General features: G+C 49.4%; 1 protein-coding gene across 2 annotated transcripts; it reads right to left on the bottom strand.

Annotated features, from left to right (window-relative positions):
• Nucleotides 1–4,864: 4,864 nt before the first annotated feature.
• On the bottom strand, nucleotides 4,865–16,661 carry Drd2 (dopamine receptor D2). 2 transcript variants are annotated; one of them, XM_038323450.1, is made up of 7 exons: nucleotides 16,350–16,661; nucleotides 12,167–12,276; nucleotides 11,143–11,279; nucleotides 9,712–9,902; nucleotides 8,691–8,777; nucleotides 6,883–7,213; nucleotides 4,865–5,058 (listed from the first exon to the last, which is right to left on the bottom strand). In XM_038323450.1, exons 1-7 carry the CDS (start codon nucleotides 16,632–16,634, stop codon nucleotides 4,865–4,867), a joined length of 1,335 nt encoding a protein of 444 aa, XP_038179378.1. In that variant the 5' UTR covers nucleotides 16,635–16,661. The 2 variants fall into 2 exon arrangements, with proteins under 2 accessions (XP_038179378.1, XP_038179377.1); XM_038323449.1 differs by lacking the exon at nucleotides 8,691–8,777 and having other exon boundaries at nucleotides 16,350–16,634.
• Nucleotides 16,662–23,488: the final 6,827 nt, after the last annotated feature.

Below are 23,488 nucleotides of genomic sequence, written 5' to 3'. Positions count from 1 at the left end.
CCCTTTGTGCCAATGTTGGGTTCTCTTCCCCAGTCTGTGCCTGATGGGGTCCTACATAGCACCCCCGATCCAAACCACTTATTTCTACCTATGAAGCTTTCCCTGCCTGCCCTGTTGGAGATGGCTATTCCTCCTGAAGGAATTGAACTGACAACCCTTGCTGTTTGCTCTATTGTGTGCTCAAGTACATAGCCTAACTCTTTCTACATCCTATTCTTCCTGCCCTTAGTGTTCAGGACAGAGAAAATGTATTACCCATGGTGCTTAGTCAAATTACAGGCAATGGGAACTGGAAGATTTTGTGCCATGTCGTGTAAAGGACAAAGGGCGGGCGCCAGGCCAGCATGTGGCAGTGGAGGGAAGCTGGAAAAGGACCACGGGGAAGGTTGGTAAGGTAGGCCCATGCCCGAGACCCAAATACAAAGCTTTCCTGGGTCACAGCCTTGCTCAATCCCAAGCTGCTGAATGTTCCTTTGTTTCAGTCACACCACTTAACAGCACTTGTGTCCTTGGGGGGTTGTCACGATTAAATCTGAGGCCAAGCCTATGACATGACAAGGCAGTTAACAGGCACTCAACATTTCAGTTTCTCCTAAACAAGAGAATTTTTTTCTCTTGGAATAGGGCATAGATAATCAAGCTTTGGGGGCCTTGTGGAGAACGATACCCTAGGATACAGCCACCTGGTGTCCAGTCTGGGAAGGAATGGTGATTCTCTCTGGGCCTTTGGATGGGCTGTGATCTTGGAACACACCTACTGTAGTGCAAGGCAAGGACAAGTCCCTGGCTCACTAGTTGTGACCTCAGAGACACGATGGTTAAGACGATCTGCAGACTACAGTACAAAAGGCCCAGCAGTCAAACAGCTTAGTGTAGATCAAGTCATAGCACCATGTCTTCAGCCATAATAATGGGACAGTGTGCAGGCAGGGGCTCTGCATGCAATAAGAGGCAGTCAGATGATGGATGAAGCGGCTTCAAGAAAAGGATGGGAAATAAGAGAATGGTGGTGCTACCTAAGGACTGACAGGAAGGAGGGGATGGATCAGGCCCATGCTGCCAGTCTTTCTGCCTCTGGATGTGACCCTGATCTTCTTCTCTTGGCCACCCCATGTTTTTCCCTGCTCTAGATGGAGCTAAGAACATGAGCTCCCCACTGCTCTCTTCCTCACACTGTACAATGTGAGCCTGGAGGTGAGGCTACCCAGATAACCCACAAGGTAATGGTACGGCTTCTTAGCCTGGTGTCTCCATAAACTCCATGTCTCTTAGCCCCTCAATGGTTCCACCTGTTCCCCTATATGACTGCAGCTCTCCATTTGACCTCTACTTGGGTGGCTGGCTTCCTCTCTCTGTCTCAGCTCAGCTCCACACCTTAGGATGGAAGGTCATATGTGCCCATAAGACAAAGTTCCAAAGTAATGTTATGGTCACATGGCTGACATTTTCCTTCACTTCTCTTTTCTTAAGATAGCCTTGTTATACGGCCCTGGCTGCCTGGAACTTGCTATGCTAGCCTCACACTTACAGCAGTCATCTTGATTGCTCCTCCCAAGTGCCCGGATTATGTGTATATGTATGTACTCCTGATGGATGAGGTACTAAGGATGAAACTCAACTAGGCAAGTGCTCTACCAATGGAGCTACATGTCCATCAACCTCTATGGTGAACTATTTTTTTAAAAAAAAAATTAACTTGCATTCTCTAGGGCTCTACTTGGGGTTAAAAGATCTCCCTAGAGACAGCAGTAACCATCACCTTGTTCCATGCTCTGGAAGTAACTGGGCAGAGGGAAAATGGGAATAGAATCTCTTCTTATCGGGATCTTCCCTGCCTCATCCTTAAAGCTGGGGATGGGTCACTTAGGTCTTCTCACTTAGAAGAGACTGTGTTTTCTCTCCCCCAGCTTCCTGCTTCACTTGGTATAGCAGAGCTACAAAAGTAACAAACGGGAAGGATGTGCAGAAACATCAAACACACAGACTCTAGACTCCACCACCGCTGCTGAGCAGGAATAGCTGTGTGTGTGCACCCTTGACTATCATCCTAAAGATCTGGTCTCAAGCAGGTTTTCTTTCTCTTTAAAAAATAAATAAATCTGCCTACTTCCACCTGCACTGCACAGAATGGATGGCATAAGATTCAATCAGGGGTCTAAGCTGTCACCCACCCAGGCAAACCACCTCCTCAAGTGAGTCCAGGGCGTAGGAATGGCCTCTTGGGACTAGGAGAGGACAATAGGGGAAGGCAAAGCCCAAAGTCGCGCTGTATAGAGAGATTCTGAAGTTGCAGATTCAGACTCTGCCCTTGCACCCAGGAGGACAGAGAAGACTGGGCAACAGGTAAAGGAAGCCATGTCGTCTCTGGGGACAAGGATGATCTAAAAATGGGCCCCAGGTATGTGGGGACCCTGGAAATGTCAGGGAAAGGAAATGGGGAGGGAAGTCTCCCAGAGCTGTCTTCTCAAACCCACCAAGAGGAGCAGGGGCGGGACCTTTTTGGAGAGCCAGAGCCTGGGATACCCCTTTCTGCTATGTGTTTTTGGGTACCACTCCTCCAATCCCTTTGCTCCCAAGTGCTTAAGGGGGAGAGGGTGGGGCCCAGCCCTCCCCCTGCCCACTGCAGCTGTCAATCTGCTGTCTGGAAGAAAGACTTGAAGCCTCCTGACAATTGTGGGCAACTCTCTCCTGCACCGCCTCCCGCCCCTGCCCTGCCCTCTTCCCCTCTTCTCTCTGACAGGGTTCTTCTCTGATTGCTCTGGGGCTTGCCTCCCCACCCCACTTTCAGGGCCTCCCTTCCTCTTTCTCTTCTCTCTCTCGCTCTCTCTCTCTCTGTCTTCTCCTCCAGTTCTCACAGCTGGTAAACTTGAATGTCCTCGTAAGACTTCTAACAATGAAACAAACTTTAAAACTCCCAGCCAGGTAAAGATCATCCGTCCTTAGGCTGACAGCATGGCGTGCATGCTTGGGGGGGTTGATTATTAGGTGGGTACCAGCAACCGAGAGTTTCCTAGGGTTTCTGGACTCAATGGGAGTTTGATCCACTTCCAGGAGATGACCACCAAGTTTTTGGAGGCCCCAAGCTACCCTAGGGGACCTGCTTAGGTCACCTTCTGGCACTAGGGTGCTCCTGGGGACAAGAGCCTTTCCCAAGGCTTAGCACTACATTCAAGTTCAGCAAGAAGATCCAAGTCCATAATTAAATGCTCAGGGCAAGTTAAGTGCTCCAAACTTTGGTGCTAAAAATATTATATTTAGCATGCAAATTATGCCCTGACAGCTCCCTAGAGCCTGAGCCCGTGGGTGCCACTACCTTGTTTGTCATTATTCCTGATTTTTAAGGTGCCAAGAACATTCCTCTCTCACTGGGTTGATTTCTAGCTCTCTTTTAAGGTGTCAAGTTTCTGTGGTCGGGGCAGTGCGAACCTGCAGACCCTGCAAGCTTGGAGCTGTGAACAAGCATGGAGTGAGAAGAGGGATACCTGTCCCAGCCACTGCCTTCAGACATGCCCTGCCTCACACTGTCCGTGCTAGAGACTGGATGAAGAAAAGACAGATGCGAGCAAAACCAACACCTCAGGAGACACTTTTACCACGGAGCTCCCTCTGTCCTGGTGGTTAACATTGGTTCTTCAGAGGTACTGGTCTCCAGGTCCATGAGTGTAGCTGGATTCTCTCTAATTATTGTCCCTTTTATGCTATGTCTAAATGTTAAAGATAGTGTTGGTGGTGTTTCAGGCCACTCAAGGGCCCGTGGGAATGACTCTTGTCAAAGTTTTATTGGTTTGGTGCATGGATAGTGATGTTACAGAGTTGGAGCCCAAGGTCCTCCAAGCTGTGGCTTCCCCTCCCCACTCAGGGCTGGACTCCACCTAGCCCAATAGTGTCAGTGGCCTCCTACCCACAATCTCCTCTAAGGCAGAGGCACTGGGAAGGAGGAGAGATTGGGAAGAGAAGATGCCAGCAGGGACGTGGTAGGAGGCTACTCACTCCCCCAAAGAGCCCCAAGTTATCACCTCCAACTTGATCTCCAACACAGGTCCGAGGCCTTACTTCCCAGGATGGCCAGCATTTGCTGTGAGGAATGGATTTGTCCAAAAACTTGGCAGAGGGTAGCAGGGCAGGTTAGAGGATAGACGGAGATCGGCTATTTCTCTCCTTATGGTCCCTCAATGAGCCCTTGAGGATTAGAGTTGTTCCCCTCAAAGGGCACAGAAACCATATGGGGTGCTGTAACAGGATAGGGCACAGTGTGGTACCCACTGCTATGAAATGTAGGGGTTCACACTGGAGTTGGGGTGGAAAACAGGTTTTCTGCCTCAATTTCTCTGGGGTCCGTGGAGCTATCTGGTGTTTATGTGTGTCTCCCAACACTAATGTTGCCTGGGAGTCTTGGTGTGTTCCCTGCTTTCCTGTATAGCCCCTGTGAAGTCTGAAATGTCCTTCCCTCCCACCGCCTGATCCAACACAGGCAAGAAAGGACTAGGTCAAGCTGACTATCAGGGAGTGCTTGGCCACCACGCTAGATTCCGGCCTCAGCAACCCTGATGCCCCCGAGAACGGTCAAGGAAGGCCACTGCATCTTTGGTGCCAAGGAGACAGGGTCTGGATGGGAGCAGGGCACTCTGTGAGCTGCCCTGAGCCACGAATCCAACCCCAGAGCTGATAAGATACCAGTCTCCCTGGCAGGATGAGGGTGTGTGGGCAGAGAGGGGCACCAAGCCAAGCTAACACTGCAGGGCCTGCAGGGTCAAGAAAAGGCCAAGTCCATCCGGGCCTTTCTGCCCACAGCTTGCAAGGGATGAGGTCTGGCCTGCCGAGTCAGGGAGGTGGGAAGCAGCTGATGTGCAGGCAAGGGGCAGACTCAACAGTGCAGGATCTTCATGAAGGCCTTGCGGAACTCGATGTTGAAGGTGGTGTAGATGATGGGGTTCACGGCACTGTTGACATAGCCCAGCCACGTGAAGGCGCTGTAGAGGACTGGCGGGATGTTGCAGTCACAGTGTATGTTCAGGATGTGCGTGATGAAGAAGGGCAGCCAGCAAATGATGAATACACCTGGGGAGAGGGCAGGGTCAGGCTCGCCCCCGGCCAAGGAGAGGCTAGCCTGACCTGGGTAGGCCCTGCTCCTTGTACGCCTGTCTGCTCTGCCACTGGCTTCCCTGGGGCACTGGGACTGCTAACTGCGTGCAGTAGCCCCAGGATCACAGCCAAAGGGGCTCCCGTCTCAGATCTAAGCATCCTGCTTCTGGCACCTATCAGTAGGAAAGGGTCCCCACGCCTTCCTTGGCCTTAATTATTTTTTTTCATCTGCTGAATAGACATGACATCTATCTGCTAGGGAAGGAAGTGGCTTACAAGGGGAAATGTTAGCCTTCTGACCCTCATCCGTCTCTGCAAACGGACACACAGACTACGTCCCAGTTACCATTAGAAGCAATGTTATCCTCAACTGGTGACTCTGGAGAGAATTTGCTGTCTGCAGGGTGGGTTGTACAATTTAGGGAAAGGGAGAGGCAAATTCCCATCTTGCTTAGTTTTCATAATGGCTCCGTGAATTCCATGGGAAACTAAAGTTCATGTTGGCTTTACATTGTCCGTGAGGCCTCTTTACTCTTAGTAGCACAAGTAACTCTTGTTACTAAGTGTTACTTGTGTTATTTCCCACCTGTCTAGGTCCCTCAGATGGCAAGGCTGTTGCTCCAGCCTTTCCCAAGTTTGCTCAGTGTTGGTAGACACACCCTTTGTTGGTCACACCAGAAGAACCTGCCTTCTTATACAGGCAGGCCTCAGGGCCACTTGCTCCGGTTGGAAACTCAATGTGTAGGTGCAAGAAGAGGATGTTTTAGGGACAGAGCATAGACCCTAGATTAGAACTGGAGGATTATCACATAGAGCCTTGCTCCAAACCCATCCCTTGCCCATCTGGGGTCTCTCTTTCTGAGCAGGAGGGTATCAGAAGCTGCCCAGTCATTTGTCAGGATCGTCTGACCATCAGATGGGATCCCAGTGTCACAGAGATGGCAAGCTCACATCCTACCTTCCTCTCCCAACTGTCTGCATCAGTCTGCTTCCTAGGTTTTGTCTGTCATTAAACAATTTTTTAGAAGTTGAAAAATATTAATTGCACTTTGTGTGTGTGTGTGTGTGTGTGTGCGTGTGCGTGTGCGTGTGCATGTGTGTGTGTGTGTGTGTGTGTGTACATGAGGTTTCATGCTTCACATGAGATCAGAGGGCAACTTGGGGGTACTGATTCTCTCAGTCCACCATACAGGACTGAGAGGTTGAACTCTGGTTGTCAGACTTGGTGGTGGCAAGTGCCTTTATCAGCTGAGCCACCTCTCCACACCATAGGCGCTAGAGACACCTCCCAAAGGCCCATCTTCTTTTTCACAGTTTTATCCCACAGGGACGTGGTTGAGTGAAAATGTCTGTTTCCAAATTCCTTACCAATAGCGATAGTAACAAAACACACAACTACTCACATACATGATGCTTTCCCGGCCCTGTGCTATCCTTAGGTGATAACAACCCTGAGAGGCCACTTACTCCACAGACTGGGGGACTGGAAGGAGAAGACGGGGACACAGCCTGGCACACAGGCTATGGTGCCTTCCCATAAATCACTGAAGCTCAGACACTGTAGTCAAACTGCCCGAGTTGACCATGGTCAATTTGTGTAACTACTCAAAGTCCTGGTTTGCCCTTCTGTACAGTGGGCACAGTAGGAGGTTCTACTAAATATTGACTGAATGTAACAAGCGTGACCTGTTACTAAGGAAGTACCCAATCCACGCCCCTCCAGCCATGGTCAGGGATTACGCTTTCCCCTCCCAAGGGAGGGCATAGCAGGGCTGTCACTGTCAGCCTAATCTGACTCACCAAGTACAATGGCAAGCATCTGAGTGGCTTTCTTCTCCTTCTGCTGGGAGAGCTTCCTGCGGCTCATTGACTTAAGGGAGGTCCGGGTTTTGCCATTGGGCATGGTCTGGATCTCAAAGATCTTGGCAATCCTGGGGTTGATAATCCTGGCATGCCCATTCTTCTCTGGCTTGGCAGGACTGTCAGGGTTGCTATGGAGGCCGTGGTGGGATGGATCAGGGAGAGTTAGCTGGTGGTGACTGGGCGGGATGGGGCTATACCGGGTCCTCTCTGGTGGACTGGTACTTGACAACATCTCCATCTCCAGCTCCTGAGCTCGGCGGGCAGCATCCTGTGGTGGAAGCAGAGAACTTAGGTTGAAATCCCTGGGCAGAAGTCACCAAGCCTTGGCTTTCCTGCCCTTCTGCACACTCCTGCAAACAACAGGGTGGCTCTGCAAGGAAAACAGAGAAGGCCATCACTGGGAGGCAGGGGCCATCTGAATACATTACTCAAACTTATGGCAGTCAACCCTTGGCCCACTTTCTAGAGTAATCCTTGTGAAGAAGCCTCAATACCCTAGAAACACTTGGGTGCTATTACCCAGGGACTTCTCTTATTTTTAACCTGGTTTTAACTAAGGGCTAGACACCAATCCAGATGTTAAGATAAGCCCCTCCCTGACTGACTTGAGTCAGTCTTGGCTCACCTTCAAGAACTCAGTTCTGACTACATGGAAATCGTGTTCCCCATCCACCCTGCCAGGCTGGAGTACAACCTCCTGCACCAGCACGGGCATGTGGGCTGACTAGCCTAATCCAGAAACCAAAGGCTGAGCTGGAAGTTCCGTATCGTCTCTGCTGGGCTGGCCTGGAAGGTCCAGCACAGACACACACATGGCTTCCAAGTTCTTCTTTAGACTCTCTTGTCCTGGGTGTTGGTGGTCTCAGACCAGCCTCTGAAATACAGCCTAGGTGCTCAGATAACAAAAATGGGCTGCTGCCTTGAGTATAACCTGAGATCTGTTTTAGATCTTCGCAAATGGTTCGTTAAAGTCTTATCCCTGGGAGGCAGGCCCATTGTGGGGACCCTGCTAACTAAGAGACATATTCCTGGACTTTAGATATAGTCCTCCATGGGTTTCCTTGACAGCAGGGAGATGAAAAGCCTGCTTTTTGAACTCCGGTGCTAGCTAGTACCACAAAGGGCTCAGATATGCTATGTATCTGCATGTACAGGTTCTACTTATAGGATATGCATCTTGTCCACTTCCGGTGTTCTGCCCTACCCCACTGCCAGCTGCCAGCTGCCAGCTGCCAGCCCCAGAGCTGCCTATCCAGAAGGTACCACACACTGAATGGAACAGTGTGGATTTAGAAGTCACATAGATCTGGACTCTAGTGCATGCCCAACACCAACTGTTTAGACTTGGGTGAGCTACCTGTACTTCATGAGCCTTGGCTTCCTCTTCTGTGAGCTGTAGACCAATTAGATTTACTTCCCAGGGTCACATGAGGATTTGATGGGATGACAGAAAGCATGGCAGGTGCTTGAGAAGTGGAAATAGCCCCTATTGTCACTTTTGGTAGGTTACATAAGCAGGTCATGTCTCCCAACAAGCTTCTGTGTGTCTGCACCTTGCAGAATTAAGGTATCTCACTGCACCCATACTTGGAAGTATGCAAGATGATTGTGCTCTCAGCTGACGCAAAATAGGGGTGCCAGGAGGCACTTTCCCCTGAAAATAGCTAGCGAAGTCCCAGGATCCAGGATTGCGGGCTCCACTGGGGGCAGAAAGACGGCACTGGGTCCCTGACCTGAACACTTACCATTCTCCGCCTGTTCACTGGGAAACTCCCATTAGACTTCATGATAACGGTGCAGAGTTTCATGTCCTCAGGGTGAGTACAGTTGCCCTGTGGAGTGAGCCAGCACATGGGTCACACAAGACAGTGGGGAGCAGAGGCGGTAAGGGGACAGAAACCCAAGACAAGGGAGTCCATGGAGAACTCAGACTCTGAGCAGAGGCTCAGTATTAGAGGAATGTGGTCACAGAAGACAAGTGGGGCAAGAATGAAGGCTGGCACTGTGATGAGAAGAAGTGGGCAAGGTGAGGGGCAAAAAGACCCCATTCTTCCTGGAGGACCCACTCGGGGTCATGCCAGGCACATGCTCACATCCCTTCTCACATCAAGTCTTCAGGAGCACCCTGTGAAGTGCACATGGCTCCCGTTTAACAGACGAGGAAACCGAGGCTCACAGAAGCTAAGCAACATGCCCAAGGACACACGTCCACAAAGTGATGGCGCCAGGGTTTGGACCTGATGCCTCTAACCGGTGAGTTCTTGTCCTTTCCATACCCACACTCTGTCCTCACTGCAGTGTTGAGTGGAAGAGGGAGATTATATGATAAAAGGGCAGGGGAAGGCTAGAGGGGCAGCAGAGAGAAGTAGGAGAGAGGAGGCAGGGGTGTACGTGGAAGGAAGGGCAGAGCATAGCAGGTCAAAAGAGTAGTACCGAGAAGGTGGAAGAAGGGAAAAGGTTAGAGGAAGGTAAAACTACATGAGGAGGAAGAGAGAAACTAAGGACCAGACGAAGCAAGAACTGCTCTGTGCAGTCACAAAGGTCTTCATGTAGACCATTCTAGTTAGCATCCATCACGGACCCACATCTTCCCTTTCTAAAGATGCTGTCACTCAGCTGAGGTCCACACCATCACCCAGCCCCAGGAAGCTCCTCCAGCCTAGACTTCCACCTTGCTGTGATGTCTCAGGTCCCCACCCAAGTGTGGTATGAGCCCTCTTGGTAGCGGTTAGGTAGGGACTCTCGTCGGGGCTGAGGTTTGAGAACCTTGAGTGGGGTCTTCAGGTTGGCTCTGAAGGCTCGGCTGCTGCGCTTGGTGTTGACCCGCTTGCGGCGCTTGCGGAGGACAATGTAGATTTTTATGTAGACCAGCAAGGTGACGATGAAGGGCACGTAGAATGAGACGATGGAGGAGTAGACCACGAAGGCGGGGTTGGCGATGATACACTCATTCTGGTCTGGAGGAAAGGAGAAACCCATACGGGCAAGGTGTCAGCAGGCTCGCCGGACCACAGTGCCACCAGAGGACGTTCATCCCCCTTGGTGGGAACCAGAAGCAATTTTACAGGCTAGATACTGGCTGTTGCCTGGAAATGGTAAATGCATATAAAGGTTCAGTTTTTAAAAACAGGGTATAAATTGTTAGCAAGAAGTAAAGTTGATACTACTGACTGCTTCCAAGTTTCTCATTCCTCTTCTCTAATTACTTGCTCGTTAGTTTTGTCCTTTCTGGGCACAGAGGAGAGCCATGATTCAGAAGAGATGACACAAGGAAACATTTTCGAAAGAGAAAGCCATTACTTTAGCCTTTCCTATATAATGGGGGAAAGAGGGGCCCTGCCACTCCATAATTTTGGTAATAGGATAATTTTACCTGCTTACTGAACTAGCTTAGCTATGTTTTAGTGTTTAATATGCATCCACAGTCCCTTCCAGGTTGACCAAACGTGTGTTACTATCAGGCCCATTCTGTATTAATCCAGTATAACTGGCCTTTTCCACATTTCTGGGGATTCTTGCGGCACCTGTATTCTGAACTACTCACTTCTGGAGTTTCACTGTAACCTATGAACCACAGAGGGGCCTGTATAACTCTTGTCTCTCTGCTGAGAAGCATCCCCATACTGCAAGTTTTCTGTTCCTCTTTTGTCTGAGATGCTCCTGACTCTGCCTCACACAGGAAGGGCATCGGGATTGGCTTTCTTCCTACTTGTTTGTAGCTTCTTTGCTCCAGGCAGCATGGGACCTTCACTTGGCTGACCCACGGGGTTTCATTCTCATCCCCTAAATACCACTATCGGATATGGATGGAGTAAGCTCCCTGCTAAACATACGTGAGCGCACGCACACACACACACACACACACACACACACACACACACACACACACACACGTGCAAGGCCATCTGGCTTACTTCAACATATTAAATGATGTTGAAAGCGGTCAGACTCCCTCCTCAGCCATTTTCCCAGTCCCTCAGACAGTCCCAGTGTGCATGGAGTCATTGTTTCCTCTCCCGCCCAATCTGGAACAACTCTGAGTTAGGCAGGATGGGGGATGTATCCAGCCTCCTTGGGGATAAGAAGGGGCTACCACTGGGCTCCCACCCATTTCTGTATTAAAGACTCAGTCACTCAGTGTCCCGAGTAGAGCAGAGAGGTGCAGCTCTCTGAGCCCCAGGCCAAGGCCAGACTTGCCGTTGTTGTTGAGTCCGAAGAGCAGCGGGCAGGAGATGGTGAACGACAGGACCCAGACAATGGCGATCATGACAGTGACCCGGCGCTTGGAGCTATAGCGTGTGTTGTACAGCATGGGCATGGCCACAGCTGTGTACCTGCAAAGGGGGGGGGAGTCCTAAGTCTGGACTGCAGGCCAGAAGACGCCTCCCTCTGCGAGACGCACCGCAGATGCCCTTTCTGCTCAGTTCTCTGACTTCTGAAGAATTCACTCACTCAGCCCTGCCCCCGTCCCCACCTTCAAACATACAGTTAAGCTCCTACTGACGGCAGTTACCTGGGACTCCTGGGCCTTTACACTAATTAATCTCCCCACCTGAACTATAGACTTCCTGGTGGATCTTTGCACATTTGAAAACATACTTACTGTACTGGACTTCAGACAGTGGAAGAATTTGTTGACAAATGGTAGTTCTGTCCCTCAGAGCAAGCCCTGAGCCCCATTTAGTAATAAGGGATAATAGTGGCAGCCATTTTTAATCCTCCCCCACATTCCTCTACTGAGCTCTACTTAATCTGGTCTTCCAACAATCCTGTGAGGGGGAAGAGAAGGATCTGGAAACCCTCATGATGTGTCTGCTTACATGAGTAAAGGCTCTAAGGACACAGTTTGGCCAAGTGGGCATGGCTTGGACCCCCTTGACAATATCACTTGTGCTGGACACAAAAATTCAAACTCAACACCATGGCCTAAGGGATAGTTGACATTTTCATGTCCAGAAAATGGATTATGGAGTTCAAATAATTTCTACAATCTTCCCATGAGCTCCAGTCAGAACTAATTCTTTCCTCCAAGTTCCAATCTGGGTAGTCCGTGGGGAGTCTACACTAACCTAGCCAAACACACACACACACACACACACACTCATATATACGCAGCCAGTAGTTATAGCATCACAGACAGAGCATGACCCCAAGGAGAGGTGAGGCACTCAGCAAAAAGGTGAGTGACCAGGATCACCTCACCCCACCTGGTTGCCCTTACCTGTCGATGCTGATGGCACACAGGTTCAGGATGCTGGCCGTGCACATCATGACATCCAGAGTGACGAAGATGTCGCAGTGAATCCTGCTGAACTTCCACTCGCCCACCACCTGGAGACAAAGCAGTGTCATGAATGGGAAGCAGGGTTGTGGAGAGTATTTACCAGTGGTTTGTTACTGGGAGAGGTTGGGCAACAATCTCTCTCACTCTACAAGAGAACAACCCTAGTAGCTGTATTAGCGACATTTCTCCTTTCTCCAACAAAATACCTGGCAAAAGCAATATAATAAAGGGTTTGTTTCAGCTTGCAGTTCTGGAATACTGCCCACCGTGGTGGAAAAGGCAGGGTGGGCGGTTGAAGACTGAGGTATCTGGTCACGTTGAGTCAAAGGTCAGGAAGCAAAGAAAGGTGAATGCTAGTGTTCATCTTGCATTTCTCTTTGTATCCAGCCCACGTAGTCCACACCATGGGATAGCATTGCCCACATTTAGACTGGGTCTTTTCCCTTCAGGTAACTGAAGGCTGGGAAGTCCCTCACAGACGTGTCAGAGGTTTGTCTTCTATTTGGTCTAGATCCCATTAGGCTGACAGTCCCTGTCCATCCATCACAGAAACCTTACAGGTCATCAGCAGAGCAGCAGTGAGGAGCAAGTGGTGGGGCCCGTATCCCTGACCTCTCCCCTTTCAGACGTGTGAAGCTACTTTGTATACCAAGAACTTTGGGCTAGAAGAAAGATGGCTCACCCCATCTGAGGGCCGCAGTTTTGAACTCTAATCTGTAAAGCACCTGCGTGATTATCTTCTAAAATTCTGACTTTGCCCATTTAGCATCTATTCACAACACAGACGATAGCCGCTCCACGCTCTGATTTTTGGCAGCACATCTCACAGATCTAGGGGGAGGTCATCCCTCCCAGGGCTAGCTAACTCTGCAAGTCTGGAGTACCCCAACCATAGAGGAAACCTTTGACCTCTCATAAGAGAGAAGGGTGAGAAAGACCCATCCATGTCCTGGAGCAGGGAAGCACCCGCTGAGTGTTATCTAACTCAGCAGAGCCCCACAATAATTGTCAGGTTGTTCTTCCCTAACGCTGTCCTTTCTCTGCTTCCCAGACATAAAATCAAACATTCTCAGGTAAGCTCCACTGGGGGTGCCCATGGATGAGGCAGCAGCATGTGTACCTTCTGGAGGTTCACATGAATCTTTTCCTGCACTGTGGGAGCTATCTCTGACTGAGTATGCAGCTGTAAAGCATAGATATACAGAATTCATTTTCAGAGGACCACTGGGCAGGGCACTAGGCCCATCTGGTTCAAACCAGCTTTGGCGTCCCTCCTGAGACTGGTGTCTAGAAGCTACCTCCATGTCCCTGAGAACCCCGGTCTGCCCTGCCCCATTTCTACCTGCCATTCATCCTGTCTACAAACATCTATTTAGTATCTTGGTGTGTGCTATACTCTGACTTCTGGATAGAGAGGGAAATGGTCCAGACAGTCCATGCTTTCTCAAGCAGACTGCATTGTCTAAACCCTGATCAGTTTTTTCATCCATGGCATGGAAATTCCTCAGGTCCCAGGTTCAATGGGGGAGAGGAGGACAAAATGCTCAATCAGTGTCGAATAAGTGATTCAATGACCCTGAAACCTTTGCAATCTCATCTCTTCTAGAAAAGGCTCACAGCAGCTCTCTCTGTGAAGGATGTGAGACCTTGACATCCCCAGAGAGGCAGGAGCTCTCTCTCTCTCTCTCTCTCTCTCTCTCTCTCTCTCTCTCTCTCTCTCTCTCTGCCCTCCCTCAGGAATCTATCTCCCTCAATTATCTAAGTGGAAAGGGGTGGAGCCAAGAAAGCCTTTCTGCACGTGGACTCTTGAAGCGCCTCTAAAACAATGGTAAAAATTATGAATAAGACATCTTTGTGTGAGACTGGGGTTCCCAGAGATCCCAGGACAGTTGGGGCAGAGATTTGTCCCTGTCCCACATGGTGGCTGAAAGCCAACAGAACCCACGGACAGAGCCCTGAGTGGAACGTGTTTCCCTCTGGAAAGAGGGTGACTCTTTGCCTGTGCACGGAGAGAGGGAAGAAGGGGGAAGTGGGACGAGCAAAGGGAAGCTGAGGGATTCTAAGTATCTGTCACCATTCCACCTTCATCCACCTTGTTGTGTAGTGTGATCCATGATCCATCCCAAGCACTTTGTACATCAGGATTTATTTGATTTTCAAACAACAAGAATCCTGTTGTTCTTCCTAACTTACAAGCAAGGGGTCAAGGTACAGAAGGTTAGTTGTGCCCCTATTTCCTCCATCACTGCTCTGTGATTGCTTGAGGTGTAGGACCCCCCCTCCGCTTTTTAAGGGAATAGGGGTAGATCAAGCCTGATAATTAGGAGGTTCTTCAGGGAGAGTTTTGCACAGGGTTTGGGATGGACAGAGTCCAGGACCCTCACAGACAAGAGGGTCATGGAGGAGCAGCAGTGGGAGCCTGTGGTGGTTAGTTCCAGTTCTCAACCTACTGCAACCTACGCTCACCTGAAAAGAGAGCCTCACTGAGAGCAGGGCTGGCCTGTGTCCATGCCTAAAACTCTTTGGTTTTGGATAGGTTAATTGAAATAGAATGACCCACCATGGATGTGGGTAGCTCTATTTCATAGGCAGAGCCCTGAGCTGTATAAGAGTAGAGAGAGCAGCCAGGCATGATGGCACATGCCTTCAATACCAGCACTCGGGAGGCAGAGGCAGAGGCAGAGGCAGAGGCAGAGGCAGAGGCAGAGGCAGAGGCAGAGGCAGAGGCAGAGGCAGAGGCAGAGGCAGAGGCAGAGGCAGAGGCAGAGGCAGAGGCAGGCAGACCTCTGTGAGTTTGAGGTCAGCCTGGTCTACAGAATGAGTCCCAGGATAGGCACCAAAGGTTCACAGAGAAACCCTGTCTCAAAAAAAAAAAAAAAAAAAAAAAAAAAAGAGCAGAGGGAGCAAGCTGAGCATTTACACATGTATCACATGTATTTCTATCTGCTCTTGTCTGTGAATGAGATGCACCAGTTGCTTCAAGTGTCTGCCTCGTCTTGTCCCAGCAACAGTCTGTAACTTGGAATTATGAGCCAGAATAAATCCTGTCTGCCCTAAGTTACTTTTTGTCAGAGTATTTTCTAGCAACAGAAACAAAGGACAACAATATTCAATACCTAGGCTTCGTCCCACGTACCCAGACTTGAGACTGCCTCCTGCTCTGAACAGACTACCCAGGCTTCCAGGCAGATAAAGCAGTGGTACCACATTTGTGCCCACCGAACTTCCCCAGTCCCCCATATCTGCTGGCTAGGCCTGGAGAATGCCCTCCGGGAGAAGGGAGCCACTTTGGAACTTCTCCACCAGCAGCTGTTCATTTCACTGGGAGACTTAGGTCAAGACGGACCGGACGGACCACTTTTCCTCAAAGCCTCTGGTTCCTGCTCCAGGAACTAAGCATAGAATGGTCCGTTCTTCGTTTCTCCATCAGTGTCCACAATGCATGAGCCACAGGGCCTCACAGCATGGAGCTGCCTGCCCTCCAGCTTGAGGGACAGCTGGGCTCTGTCCTGGGAGGCTGCACTGTCCTCCCCGGGGAAAGGGACTGCAGCACAGGCTGCCCATGGTCACCTCTACCAGGATCCAGGCACCATAATAAACTGGGAAGAGGAGATAAAGGTCACACAGAACAGCAGCCCCAGTGTCTGCAATGTGGAGAGAACGACGAAGAGTTTCAGGCCTCAGAGCACAGACACTGTCCCCTCTTTAGAGATTCTCCCCAGTTAGTCTCGCTTCTAGTACAATCTACTGAAACAATTCCAGGGTGATGCAGGATTCTAGCGTGGACCTTCCAGCTATGTGCGTAGAGAAGACATTTGTCTTCTCTGACCGGCTGGCCCATCATCTGCAAGATGGTCACAGTGCCAGCTCCCTGCAGGGCTGCTTTGAGGATCATATAGGAAGATTCTATATATAAAATAGCTACCATGGTGCCATAAGCTTAGAAAGTACACTGTGAGTGACAGTCATAATTATTATGACTGTCTAGCCCATAAAGAGAAAAGATGAGTCCAGAGGAGAAGGAAAGGCTACTTGGGGGATGTGGCAGAAACCACTGGAGTTTAAGAATCCAGCCTCCAGGACTAGGTCCTCCTAGAGGAAGGCAGGGACCCAGACCTACCTCCAAGTAGACGACCCAGGGCATGACCAGTGTGGCTACCAGGAGATCGGCCACAGCAAGGCTGACTATCAGGTAGTTGGTGGTGGTCTGCAAAGCCTTCTCTCGGGATACAGCCATGCACACCAGCACATTGCCAAAGACGATGATGAAGATGAGGAGGGTGAGCAGCATGGCATAGTAGTTGTACTGGGGCCTGTCCGCCTTTCCTTCTGACCCATTGAAGGGCCGGCTCCAGTTCTGCCTCTCCAGATCATCATCGTACCAGGACAGGTTCAGTGGATCCATCGGGGCAGTGGGGCCACTGGGTGGCAAGGTTCTGCTCGGGAGAGATGAACACAGGGAGTGAACAGGAGGGCTTTCTAGGCATGCTTCCTCTCAGTGTGGGGTTCCCCGAAGAAAACCCAAGCACTAGCAGAGTAGAGACTTCTCCAACCTGGGATTTTTATGCTCATATTCAATGATCTTATAATGTTGAGGCCTGCTTCTGTTCTTCTAGCAGATGGTGTAATAAATTAAAAATATACTTTTTTTCAAGGGTAATAAAACAAACTTCAAACAAGCTACTTATCCATTCTTTCATTTGTTCAACCTACTCATATGTTCAGCAAACTAGTTGGGGGTTCCAGCATCTAGTGGTGGAAACAGAAACAGGCATTCATTAATTCTTGATGCTATTTACACATTAATTATCATTCTACATATGACTAGAAAATACAGGCAAACAAAAAATACATGGTTTTGGATCTTACATTCTAGAAGAAGTAATAGCTACTGTGCTCAGTGGCATAGACCTGAAATTCCAGTTGCTCCTGACACTACTTTAGGGAGATAGAGAATGCAAGGCTAGCTTGGGCTACAGAGTGAGTTCAAAGTCAGGCTGTCAACATAGTGAAGCTCTTGTCTCTCAAAAATTCAAAGAATGAAGAAAAGATGTTTTGGTACATTTTAATAGTAGCAGATTTGCCTAGTATATACAATGCCGTGGGTTCAATCTATAAAGAAAGAAAGAAAACAATAGCCAATTAATCAAGTAATAAACTTTGTGGTGTGTGGGGGGACTAGGAGATGGAGAGATCTTTGAGAGACACATCTAGTTTACATACTCAAGCAAGACTTTCTGATTAAAGTGACATTCAGTTGGGACCTGAAGGATATGTAGGAACTAGACATGTAGAAAGCTGGAGATTGTGGGAAGAGTCCAGACAGAAAGGCCAGGTGCCATATTAGAGGGCTTAAACGAGATTTGAGGGAGCAGAAGCCTAGAGGATCTTGGCATGAGTTGAATCAGAGCGGTGAGATCACAGAGGGCCTGAAACGTCATTAAGACTTGATCTAAGGGCAGAAACGGCATGTTCAGGTCTACCTGGCAGAGTGTGATGAATCTCAGCATAGTACATCATGGGGAGAGGTCCACAGAGGAGGCAGGATACCAGGAGGAAGCCAGTGCAGGTATCCAAGCAACAGATGATGAGCTTCCACAGAACAGGCCTGAGATGAAGTAGGAGGAGACTGCTACTCAACTAAATGTTGGAAGGTTTTTCACCTGGGAAGAACATAGCACAGTCCCAACAGCAAAACCATTCTGTTCAGCTAAAATGCAGGGCATGGCAATGAGATTGAGGAAAATTAAAAAGAGGGATATTCCTAGACCAAATGGGCTTTGTCAGCTTGGGGAGTCCATGGAAACTTAGGAGTAAAGAATGATGGGTTCTGGAAAGTTCACTGACCGCTTAGGGTGGAAGAGAGCTCAGAGTGAAACGAGGTAAACTTTAATTCCGGAAAGAGGTAGCGGTCACTGAATGGCAGCAGTGGAAGTGGGCATAGACAGTTGGTGCCAAGAGCCTGGTGGTGGAGTCAATGGAGACAGGAGCGGGAATGAGGCTAAGAAGGGAAAGAAACATCCATGGGAACTCACGGATTTCCCTAGGGCCGGCAGAGATGCACTCACAGAGAAAATGTAGCTCAGGAATAGAGTCGGTAGGCATCAATCAGGCTTGACTTGAGCTATGACTGTCATGGAGACAGTGCACACATTGTCGTGGACTATTAGTCAACAATGCGTTACGTTAGTTTATGCTGAGGAACATTCGTTTAATGATGCAAAGATGTGTTGCATTTGTTTAACTCTGTAAAACTGTGCTACTTTGCCTGTCTAAAACACCTGATTGGTCTAATAAAGAACTAAATGGCCAATAGCGAGGCAGGAGAGAGAGAGATTCTGGAAAGAGAGAGTAAGTAGCAAGGAAGAAGAGGAGAACTCCAGGACCAGCCACCCAGCTATACAACAAGCCATGGAGTAAGATATAAAGAAAGGTATATAGAAAGGTAAAACCCAAAGGCAAAAGATAGATGGGATAGTTTAAGAAAAGCTGATAAAAAACAAGACAAGCTAAGCCTGGGCATTCATAAGAAAGAATAAGACTCCATATGATTTATTTGGAAGCTGAGTGGCAGGGCCCCAAAGGACAAAGAGTAAAAGACTAAACAGTAAACTATACCAACTACAACACATAATATAGTCTTAACAATGGCAACGAAAGTGGTCCGATTTCATGGGGTTCAGTGAAACGTATTGGCATTCTGAGGCGTTCCACACAAAGCACTAAGACCTCCACGTGCCCCCCCACCCAGATAGGCTGTGAAAGCCACCAGTCAATGCCATTTGGGATGAAATGGGGGAAAAAAGCAGATGGGCTGATCTCCTATTCAGCACCACCGCTCTGAGATCCCCGGGGAAATGGAAATGTCTAATTCAGTGTGGTGCGACATGGAGTGCAATCCTGCAGCAGGTTTCCCAGTTCGCAGGCAGTGAGGCATCCTGTCTTATTGATGCCGCATTCAGCAAAGCCAATGAGTTCCTCTTTCCACTTGGAGCGCACAGTGGGAGACCTGTATGCACATATTGATCAGGCAGCCCGGCTGCTTGTGACTTTAATTTATTCAATCAGCTTCTATTGAACCTGCTACACAATGAAGCACCATGCAATGCGTTGAAGTCTAGAGGAACTCTTCACTCCTATTCTGTTGGCTTTCTTTCCCAGCACTGGGAGATTGGACTAAGGACTTAGTGCCTGCTAAGCAGCTCCTCTGAGCCACCTTTCAGTCCTCTTTCTCTTTTTATTTTGAGACAGCCTTACTAAAGCACTCGGGCTGGCCCTCCGTCACCAGGAAGATCTTTAACTGGTGAGCCTCCTGCCTCCGCCTTCTCAGTCACCATAATGACTACTAGGCCTGCCTCTACCCCAGATCTCTCTGTCCCCCTTCTCGTTGCCTTTAGTCCTTCTCCTGGCCTGGCCAGTAGTACCTGCTGTGGTTCTCAGTTCCCTGTACCTCCTCCCTTGACCCATTCTCATGAGATCAGATTTGTGGTTCTGCAACACAGTGGTGAGCTAAGATGATGGAGCCATCTACTTATGGGCTTGAGAATCTGCCTAGTGATTTTTAGATACACTGTCTCAACCTCTAAACAACTGTCCAGGAGCTTCCAGTGTTACCCCTACTTCATAAATGTGGCAAGTATCCAGAAAATGCAAGTCTAAGCATACACATGCTTCAAAGACTGACTCAGAATTCTCCCTCCTGGAATTAGCCTGGACTGTCTCCACCCTCCTCAGGGCTCCTGCTTGCCCATCCCAGGTTCTGTCCTGGAATACCCCTACTTGTGTGTCTGCTTTCTCACTGAGGTACAGCACTGCTTCACTTGCATTGAGTAAATACATAAGCACACGGCTTTGTTATTTCCCTACTCCATGCTCTGCAGGCAGTGAGCATTAAACAGATGTTTGCTGAACTGAATCAAAGGTTCCACTAGTAGACCTGGGGAGAAAACCCATCTGGCCCTGAAATGTGCTTGCTAACACCGACCACTAGATTCACAAACGCCCAAAAGTAAGGCAGGCCTAAGAGCACTGAATGGTGACTCCAGTAATAGGCTGTATTGTGCTTCACACAGGCCTTGCAAAATTCATATGCCAAAGCCCTAACCCCAATATCTTAGAAGGTAATTGGAGATAAGACCTTTACACAGAAAATTAACTTAAAATGAGGCCCCTAAGATAGACCCTTCTCCAATTTGATGTGTGTCCCGTAGGAAGAGAAACCCTGAACACCCAGAATTACCAGAGCTGCATGAACAGAAGAAAGATCACCCAGGGATGCTGTGTGAAGGGGAAAATGTTCCAAGAGGAGGTAAAGCTTGTGCCTGGGCCCTGGCTGCAGGAAAAACCCACAAGTGAGGTAGCAGCTGGCCTGGAGGATTCTTCTTTCCCAGGCCACCTCCTCTAGTCAACTGCTGTAAGGTGAACTAACTTTCTTGGGCCCTCAGAGTGGAATGTAGGCATCAGTATTGATTTAGGCAATGCCAAGAAAGCAAAAAGAATAGCGCTAACCTCCAGCACAGACCTAAGATGCCGTCAGCTACAAAGAGCGTTCTGACTTTGTAGACACTGAAATGGAAGAAAGGGAGGGCATCGCATCTTAGAATGGATTAGGCAGAGTACCTCTCGGACTCCTTCAGAAAGCCTGAGAAAACCCGGCAGAATCAGACCCCTGTGTTCATTGATCTCCTTCATCTTTTCCTTCAGCCTTTTGATTACACAAGTTGTTGGACCCCCTAAAATATCAAGAGACACAAAACACCTAGAGGACCCTATCCCTCTCCTCTCCCCCATGTCCTTTCCCTCTGAGCCTCTGGCTTTTTCATCCTTGCCAGAGATTATCCCTGTGGGGTGGAAACAGAGAATGTCCATATTGAGACATCTTGGGGTTCCTCCAGGTATCCTGGGCTGGTTGGGAAGAAGGGGGTCAGCATCTGCTCCAAAGCTAGATGTAGTCAGCAATTGCTCTGAGACTTGTGTGCAGAACATGAGAGGCCACATAGCAGGACACTGGATTGGCCAGGAAAGATTAAAATGTTTGTTCTTTTCCTTTTTTTTTTCTGAGAATTGCCCCAAGTGAGCTATTCTTCTGGTCATAAGAATTTTCAGGTAAATATGGTCACATGCCAGAAGATTTTGGTTGGGGCTTTAAAAACACAAAGGAATTGCTCACCAGCCCCCAAGTGCATCCCCCATTTGCTCATAGATGGCTCCTACCTCCTGGAAAAGTACAAAGGCTCCCAATTCGCCCTTCACAGTCAACAAGCACTCACTGAGCAACAAATACAAACGTGTCATGGCCTTATCTCAGCCTAAAGGGTGTAGCCACAGCACTGTGCCTCCTGGGAAATAGGCGACTGATCTAACCCTGAGATGCTAGGCTCATTCAAGGAGTGTCTGGGTCAGTGTCCCGAAAGTATCCACTATATCTACCTGAGCATCAAAAGGGTGGTGACAACTGTTCCCCACCCACCTCACCAGGAGACACAGTGCCATGGGTACTGTGGAACCTCCAAGGCTTGCTTTCTCAGATGATCCCATGACAGATGGGATCACAGGAAAGCCTTTAATGTAGGTGGCCTACAAGCCCCAGGCCACTAAAGCGACAGAAACCATCTGCCCCTCATCTGCTCCCAGTATTCACTGTTTCTGCCCTTGTTTAGAAAGGCAAAGGTCATCTAAAAGATCTTCCAGAACCATCTATTCTGGTGCTCAATGCCCTGCCCCCACAAGTGTCCCTCAAACACCCAGCCCGGCTCCAACCTGCATTAGTTAGCAGTGACCTCTTCCGAAGCTTAGAGCAGATGTCTGCAATGAGCCAGGATGTGTGGAAATAGCAAGCCAAGAAGACAGAGTCAGGGTATCCAAGCTCGGCAGCTGTATTGTATGTTCCCTAATTTGGAAATAACCCAGCTTTCCCATGGAGAAGCTGAGAGACTCCTTGGTGCTGAGCTGGATCCCAAGCAACCTAGACTGACACCCTGCAGAGACCACCCTCTGCTGAGCCAAAGATGGGGAGAACACAGCATGGGACAGGGAAGGGAGCAGAGGTTATGGTACGGAGCACCCCCCTTCTTCCAGTCACACCTCAGAGACAGGCAGGCTCCCAGTCTGTCAACAGAAGTGACTCTTCACAAGCAGGTTAGGAGAAAGAAGAGGTGCCGTGGTTGAAAGATGACTCCCAAATGAGGTATTTTCTCAGGGACAGAACTTGAGGGGGGGATGATCAAGTTTAGCCCCCAGACAGCTAGGGTAAAAGGCCAAAGAGTTGGGACAACCTGGGTCACCAAAGGAAAGTTGGTTGGTCCAGGAAGGTGGTGTCACCCTTTCATTCCCCCTTCTGGCATCTGTGTCTTCTCATTTCTGTTCCGTGGAGCACAGAGCTGGCAGGTGGGGGAGGAGGGAGAGCTGCTTCAGGAACCCAAGCAGCCTGTTTCCTGTGCTCTCCCCTCCACTTCTCTGTGCTGCCTCCTCTGAAGTTTGGCACTTGAAGGAATCTAATTGTCTAATTAAAATTTAACAATCCCTTATCAGGCTCGATGGCGGGAGAGACACTGCTGTCTTAAACACATCAATTTTTTTCTTCTTCTTCTTTTCTGAGACTTTAAGCATTTCAATGAAAAAGTAAAGGGGGAGCAGCTCTCATTTCCATGTCAAAAGCAGTTTGGTGGAGTGATGTGCTGGATGGGGATTGGGAGTGAGTAGGTAGGGTGCTCCTCTCCAGGGGCCCTGGCAACCAGAGCCACCACCTCCCTCCTCTAAGTGGGGGGCGGGAGGGGGTCAGGCTGTGGTTCAAGAGTGGATCTTTGTCCGGAGTCTCCAGAGGCTCCAGGAAGGCAGAGTGGGACAGGGGGCAGGAGGGGAGGAGATGCTCCCATCAAGTAACAGATCCTTATATTTTCTTGACCAGCCTCTGCCTGGGTGGCAGATGGACAGATGCCACACTAGAGTCCTAGGTAGAGCACCTACCAGGGATCTATTAGCAGGTATTCACACAGAGGTGCCCACCACGGAGACCCCTAGACCTAGACTCCAAGGGCCTGGAGTAGTAGACAGAGAGATATTAGTGTTGTCCGAAAGTCAGGATTTCTTAAATCCTGAGCTGAGGGTCTGGGGTGGCGGTGTTTGTGGAAATGGCAAAGAAAAGGAGTGAAACTGGCTGAGACAAGGGGTGGTGGTGGACATAAGACAAGGCATATGCTGTCAGCTCCGGGTTCACCCCCCTCCTCACTCAACTCTTGAGAACACTCTTTCTCAACACCC

Source organism: Arvicola amphibius, chromosome 3 (assembly GCF_903992535.2).
Source record: "Arvicola amphibius chromosome 3, mArvAmp1.2, whole genome shotgun sequence".
In the NCBI taxonomy this organism is placed as follows: domain Eukaryota; kingdom Metazoa; phylum Chordata; class Mammalia; order Rodentia; family Cricetidae; genus Arvicola; species Arvicola amphibius.
Note: the sequence above shows the minus strand (reverse complement) of the source record. Positions and strands in the feature narration are given on the sequence as shown.

Excerpts from the sequence above, each read along its gene's own strand:
- Drd2 (XM_038323450.1), bottom strand. The coding sequence starts at position 16,634 with ATGGATCCACTGAACCTGTCCTGGTACGATGATGATCTGGAGAGGCAG. Across the intron at positions 8,778-9,711 it reads ACCTGAAGACCCCACTCAAG|GGCAACTGTACTCACCCTGA; the intron begins GTTCTCAAACCT and ends CTCACTCCACAG. Across the intron at positions 7,214-8,690 it reads CAGTGAACAGGCGGAGAATG|GATGCTGCCCGCCGAGCTCA; the intron begins GTAAGTGTTCAG and ends CTTCCACCACAG.